The sequence below is a fragment of the Musa acuminata genome, chromosome BXJ2-2 (assembly GCF_036884655.1).
Source record: "Musa acuminata AAA Group cultivar baxijiao chromosome BXJ2-2, Cavendish_Baxijiao_AAA, whole genome shotgun sequence".
NCBI lineage: Eukaryota > Viridiplantae > Streptophyta > Magnoliopsida > Zingiberales > Musaceae > Musa > Musa acuminata.
The window spans coordinates 25,133,480-25,140,555 of record NC_088339.1 but is presented as its reverse complement, the minus strand read 5'-3'; the positions used below and the strand labels follow the sequence as shown (position 1 = coordinate 25,140,555).

The following is a 7,076-nucleotide window of genomic DNA, read 5'->3' as shown; positions in this document are numbered from 1 at the left end:
TCTGACCGGTCGTCGTTCCGGGACATACAGAGCAACATCATATAGCACCGTCCCAAGCTCCTGGGACACATATCTTCTTGATACAAGCTCCCGGGATGAGACGGGTATAGGACTCCGATTTGATATGCAGTGTTAGCGGTGTGTGTCCAGGCCACTAAAATATACTATATCAATTGGTTGGGATTCAGAAGGTTATGTTTGATAACATTTTGATCGGGCAACTAAGAACCCAAATGAGAATGCGTATTCTATAAATTTTTTGATTAAATATTAAAAAATAAGAAGATGCATGATTTAAACTCAAACCTCCTATGATACTACCATATATATATATATATATATATATATATATATATATATATATATATATATATATATATATATATATATATATATATATATATATATATATATATTAGGAGGATACTAATTTTAATATTTAAAATCAAGGATAAACGTATGATTTGAATTATAATAATCCTAAAAATTTATGTTGATAAAAAAATGATGCAAAAGGTGTGTGGAAGGTTGAATCTATCTTTTGTGATTGTTTTTATGAACATATTTACTTTAGAAAAATGTTCTGAATGTTCTCAAAATAATTGCATTGAGTAAATGGAAGAAATAATATGCAACTGTTGGTGGCCTCAGCATGTAAATAATATACGTATAAGTGACCATCACGTCTCTAAGCACATTTGGACATACATTATATTCGTCATCAGATTCAACCGCTTTCAACGTACGTCAGTCGAGACGCGAGGGCCCACCAAATACAGAGGACGTGGCAGGTTTCATTTGGTGTCTGTGGTCAAGCATTGGATCCGCCGTGTGCGGGGTGCGACGGCACGCCCGGTTTGCACCCTCGTCGTACGGCAACTTCCAGATCCGACAGACGCCCACCGAATCCGGTGCTGCCGGATCGATCTCATTGACCCCGATCGAGTTGTCGCTTTCCTCGTCGCTTGCGGGAAGGAGGAGAATCGATTCGTTCGGGTGGTTGCTTGTTGATGGACCAGGGCAAGCTTGGAGATGGGGCGACGCCGGGGACTTGGGTGATGGGAACGCCGGTTGCGCCGCACGCCAATCCGGGCAACTGGCAGGGCGTCCCCGTCGATCACGTCACGTCGTCGTCCGCCGGGCCCTCGGCGGGGCACTGCCCTAGCAATACCAACCACGCCATGCCTCCCGTCCCTGGTGCTTCCCACTTCCCCTCCTCGACGTACGGCGGCGGGACCGGCAACCCTTATGTGAACATTTCCCCTTTTCCTCACGGCAGCAACGCCAGTGGAAACCCTTATGTCAATGTTTCCCCTGTTCCTACCAAGAGTGTGTGGAATATCTTATCGGTGCTGTCTTTTTGTTTTGAGTCCTGTGGCTTCTTGAGTTTCGATTGTTTGGCTCCTTTGTTCCAGGCCCATCGGAGACAATCCTTAAGGTGCTTGGGCGGTGCGGGAAGAAATTGGAAGACACCACCAGAAAGGCAGGGGACGTCGCTGGCAATGTCTGGCACCATCGTATGCTTTTTTGCCCATTACATCCTGGTTTCCTGCATCAAGTACAATTTTTGCATGGTTCAAATCTCGAACATGTGTTACCTGCCACTGGGGAATCACCAGAGTGACCAAATGTATCTTTTTACATGCATTTATATAGAGAAATTGTAGGGGTTAAATGATTTTGTTACTAGTTGACCAATAAGATCTGGTATCCAGAGGAGTTAAATGTCGATAAGCTACTTTCTTTTTGGAAAGTACATTTTGCCCTGGTAACAAATGATCTCATGAAGTTGTTGATGTTCTCATATCTATTCAATCTATAGCATAATTTCATACTTTCTATTGTTCAGCAGGAGATAGCATCTTTAATGTGTACTTATTTCAGTATCATGAGTGCATATTGAAGAAATCAAAACTTGCGGTATATGAGTTTAGTCAGCAGAGAGCTAGATTCTTGCGTAATGCATTTTTGCTAGATTAGGAGTATTTTGATTGACATCACAACAAAACCATGATACATGGTCATTCAAATAATAAGTGGTATCTTGACAAGATTAAACAAATGAAGTTGGAAATGGTATTTAATGAGTTATGTGGAAGCAGAAGAAGCTATTATCATATTGGGCGGAAATTTTACCCAGCTGATTAACTCGAGACAAATTAACTGATAAGCTAATGACTTACACTGCGGAAGACATAATTTTCTCACCTTCTTTGAGAAAAAAAAGGTGGACTTTGCATATCAACCTATTTCAGGAGAAATTATATGTTATATGGCCTGTCTATAGCGTTTGGAAGGGTCAAGAATAGCTTCACACTTGGTGTGAGTTTAAGATGACAAGTATTGGGTTTTCATGGCATGTATGTGCTGCTATCAGCGGATTGACTGTCCTAACTCTGGCAAGGAAATGAGTTGATTTCTCAATGTGGAACTCGACTGAGCTGAACTTACAAACAAATAATTAGTAAAGTTAGTTAAAGTATGTACCAAACCCAAAAATCAGTTAACTATATATTTAGCATGTCATTGCAAGGCTGGAATTCAGGTCTTAAACAAAGACAACAAATTTTCTGTTTAGTTGTATGGAACATATATTATCAGGTTCATTTGAGTTTATCAAATAATACTTAAGCATATTCATTTTGTTGGATCAACTAAGGAGGTCCTAGTACTAGTAGTTTCTCAATGTATTAACAATGTGATGATCACCTGATCTAGATATTATATATGGACTATGAAGCTCAAGACACATGTATGTGATAGCATTTTATTCAGGATTTGACAGCTTGACTCCTGTGGTTAATGTTTTTGATTGGCTATTCATTTTAAGCTACAATATCTCAGAAAATCCAAATAATGACTACCTCTAGCTTCTTCCGTCATTCAGTTTGGTCCAGCACTCCTAGTGTTCCATTTTTTAAGCGCCTTTCAAGATAATAGGATATGAATTCTTTCCCATTTTAAGGCATTAAGATAAAGCAGTGATGTATAAAAACCACAAATTAAGACATATCTGGAACTTTTGCTTGCTATTTTGGGTTTTAGTTGGTAGAGATACTAGTTGAAAGTTCCCCAAGATATGGTCATTTGATTGTTCTCATATGCTTTTTGTTTGACAGTTAAAACCAGCCCCAATGTCACTGATGCAGCCTTGGCTAGGCTTGCACAAGGAACAAAAGTTCTTGCAGAAGGTGGGAATGAGAAGGTTTTCCAGCAAGCGTTTGGTATTTTTCCAGGAGAGCAGCTAAGGAAAGCATATGCCTGTTATCTCTCTACTTCAGCAGGTCCTGTGATAGGAACACTGTATTTATCCACAGCCAGGATTGCATTTTGCAGTGATAATCCTCTTTGTACTAATTTCTCCAATGCTCAACAAGAGTGGGCATATTATAAGGTGCGTCTCTAATCTACATAATTTATTTGTTTTGCAGTACAGTGTGTCTATAATGTTCGGATGTCTCACATGATAATAGAAAGATGATGTGATTATTATTGTTTACGGAATGTTTTGTTTTGAACAGTCATAGCTGCGAACTGTAAGATATAAACAATAATTTACTCAAATTGGCATAGGTTAACCACCTAATGAATATATGAAGATGCCTAATTTATGTTCAGTAAAAAGTAACTTTTAATTAAACTAATGCAATGGATTGTGATCAAGATGCAAATATGCTGAATTCTAGGTAGAATATAGTGTGGCAATCAACTAAAGCTTGCAAAATTATCCACACTAGAATATCAAGCTCTGAAGAAATAATCGAGCAATGATGATACACAAGCTTCACAATAAACCTAGGAGGCAAGGATAAGTTTACTGTATTCTAGAAAATGCCAATCTATAGATCACACATGAGCTAGGGCTCAAGCCCTGGTGTGTTTTGGTTACAGGACAGAACTGTTATCTCATAGGAAAACCAATAGTATGAATCTAGTAAATTTTTGACTTCTATAAAGCCCAGATGAGCTAGGGTTGGATCTCTCGTGTTCAGGGAAGGATTTTGGAACGTTGTTGTAGGCCTGTAGGGGAATGGCAAGCGATTATTGTGGAACATTTAAATGAAATTGTCAATTTCATAGTAGGGATGCTGGTACATTTTTCACCTTGTTTAAGATGCTTGTGATGCGTATTTGTGAGGGCTATTTGCTAAGGCACTAATATTTGTTGGATTTTTTGGGGGTCAAAAAGCAGTTTTCCCCCCTTTTACAATGACCAAAGGTTGCCGGGGATGCACCAGAGGTATTGTAGCAGGTGGGATTGAATTCTCTCAGTTTCTTTTTAGTTTGCTGGGAGCTGGGTTGGGTTTTTACCAACCATTCTGGGTTGGTAAAACCAACAGAGTATTGAAGTTTCTTGGAGCTATTTACAGTTTCCTATTATCAAATTCCTTGGCAAACACCTAGCTAGTTAGAGTCCTAGTCCTTTTTTCACTAAGTTGAACCTGGGCCGATTGCTAAATTGGATATATTCTGAAACTAAAACTTCACCAGATGATACCAATTTAGTTTTCCCCTGATCGGTAGGTCCATCGCGTGCGGATGGCTATTTTACCAATGAGGGAGTGTCCTTTTCACTCTTCTTCCACAATTCTACATGCAAATATTTCTGACAAATAAAATATCACAAGGTTGAAAAAACCATCAGGTTCTTTAGACAGCAGCATCTAATAGTATATAACTTTTTTTCTGGATTTGTTCAGTCACAATTGAGCTCTGATTTTTTAATCTCTGTTGCAGATTTCTTAAATTTTCAAATTTCATGAACTTGCAGATTGCTGTGCCTCTGGATCAGCTGAGGGCAGTCAATCCTTCTGCTAACTCCAGGAACCCTTCAGAGAAATACATTCAAATCATCACCATGGACAACCATGAATTCCGGTTCATGGGATTCGTATCATATGACAAAGCTCTCAAGAATCTTAGGGAGGCCCTACACTTCAGTCCCCATGGTTCTTACCAGCCCAACTTCTAGTACCAGTTAGATCTTTCAGTACTTTAATTCAATCTGGCTGGCCTGAGTTGTAAATGGTGCAAAATCTGTAGCTTGCAGTGGGAGATGTTGGAACATGAACAGTTGCATAACAATGTGCTGCAAATTAAATAAGTTTGCATCAATATGAAACATTATATAAACTGAGGTGCAGTGTCTGAGCGCAGAGACGAAGATGATGGTTCTCAATTCTTCTTCTCTTTTGCAAATGTTGGACATGTATGATCCTGATGGGTTGCGTGGATAAATTTTTAGTATTATTTATCTCACCATTTTTGACATGGCTGTCCTAAAAAAATAAGCTACTTGTCGTTATAAATTTTGGTGCAATATATATTTTCCTCTAAATATCTAAATATTAAAATCCTCTACCTATTGTCATGATTAGTATTAACTGATTCGAGTTAACATACCTAAAAGGTCCTTCGTGTTCTTTCATCATAATTAATTTTTAAAGCATATATAAAATATTGATATATAATTTTTAAGTTCTGAATGGTATGTAGTAAACATAAATTTGAAATTATAAATGTCAAAATAATTTACTCTCTTGTGATATTTGTAATGATAATAGTAATAATATATGTGATTTTGCTCCCTATAAAAGGGGCATATCTGAATTATGATCATTATCTGCTCCGCTTTCATCATTCATGTGCATGTCACGTGATTGGTGATTTGTGGTGTCCAGGCCTCGTGCGACCCGTCTGGCGGTGGTGTTGTCCCTCCACCTGCTGCCTTCCTCACTTGGAACGATTGCCTCCGTCTTCCATCGAATCCATCCATGGCGGCGCTGATTCCTATCTACACTACCCAAAATCCTCGTCTCCTCTTCCTCCGACCTTGCAACTCCACCTTCGTCCGCGGAACCACCACCATTTCTACCTCTCCCAACCCCCCTCTCCGCTCCGCCCCGGCCGCCCTCGCTCCCTCCGCCAAATTCGACCTCTCCGAGCTCCTGGGAGGCCGCGGCCTGTGCAGCGGAGAGCAGGGCATAAAAAAGGAGCTCCAACGATCCCCCGCAGAAGCCCCTCCGCCTCCCCTCTCTTCTCCTCCTCCTACGACCGCTCCTATTTCGGCACTGGGCACCGGCGATGACGCCTTCGAGAAGGAGCTCGCCGGCCTCACCGGTGGCTTTCCCGGCGGCGAGAAGGGCCTCAAGAAGTTCATAGAGCGGAACCCCCCTCCCCCCAAGCAGAGGCCCGCCGGCGAGGACCTGGCCACGGTGCTGTCCGGGCCGAAGCCGAACCCGCCCGTGCTGCCGCTCTTCTTGCCGGGGATGATCGTCATCGTCAAGAACCCCAAGAGCCCGTTCTACATGTACAGCGGGGTCGTGCAGAGGGTCACCGACGGGAAGGCCGGGGTGCTCTTCGAGGGTGGGAATTGGGACAAGCTCCTCACTTTCGACCTCAGCGAGCTCGAGCAGAGGGAGAAGGGCCCGCCCATGGTGAATCCCAAATCCGCCATGCTCGAATCCATCGTTCAGAAGTTGGGATGACAGGGGTCCCTCCATTTCATCATTTGTGAAACCCCACATGAATCTGGCATGTCATCTCTATCAACCATTCCATAAATCTACTTGAACAGGAGGTGTGGAGTTTCTCCGTTTGCTATATTGTTGTAAGAGGTAGTGGATCGAATTGACATTGAAGCTTCATCTAATAGATTGCTTTGATGGTTGTGAAAATTTCAGCTGTTTGACTGTTAATTGATACGAGTGATAATTGCTGTAAAACAAAATAAACTATAATATGTTAGCTTCAGATTAGTTTGATTCAACTCGATGTATCCTCTGGTGACACTAACTGTGTCATTCATTTGATCCTATAAACATGACAGCTTCCATTGCCTGGCTCTTAAATCCTAGCTTCAGATCATGCACTGTAATAACTCTCTTCTTTCAGTGCATGATCTACAACACTAGCACACAGTAATTTTGAGTCCTAATCAAACTCTATTAAAAATTTAAATATATTTTTATTAGATTCGTAATCTTTGTCATTCGAGATAGAGGACGATTGTCCGAGAGATAAGTTTTTCGACTCTCTAAATTTTTTATTTTTGTTATTAAGGTATGCGAGTTATC

General features: G+C 40.8%; 2 protein-coding genes across 2 annotated transcripts; both read left to right on the top strand.

Moving 5' to 3' along the window:
* The first annotated feature begins 817 nt into the window (after positions 1–817).
* LOC103976081 (GEM-like protein 1) lies at positions 818–5,133 on the top strand. Its single transcript, XM_009391266.3, has 4 exons — positions 818–1,329; positions 1,416–1,517; positions 3,120–3,394; positions 4,772–5,133. Exons 1-4 carry the CDS (start codon positions 1,011–1,013, stop codon positions 4,970–4,972), a joined length of 897 nt encoding a protein of 298 aa, XP_009389541.2. The 5' UTR covers positions 818–1,010; the 3' UTR covers positions 4,973–5,133.
* A 500-nt stretch (positions 5,134–5,633) lies between these two features.
* LOC135604978 (NAD(P)H-quinone oxidoreductase subunit S, chloroplastic-like) lies at positions 5,634–6,769 on the top strand. The gene has a single exon (XM_065094632.1). It carries the CDS (start codon positions 5,775–5,777, stop codon positions 6,486–6,488), a length of 714 nt encoding a protein of 237 aa, XP_064950704.1. The 5' UTR covers positions 5,634–5,774; the 3' UTR covers positions 6,489–6,769.
* The last annotated feature ends 307 nt before the right edge of the window (positions 6,770–7,076 follow it).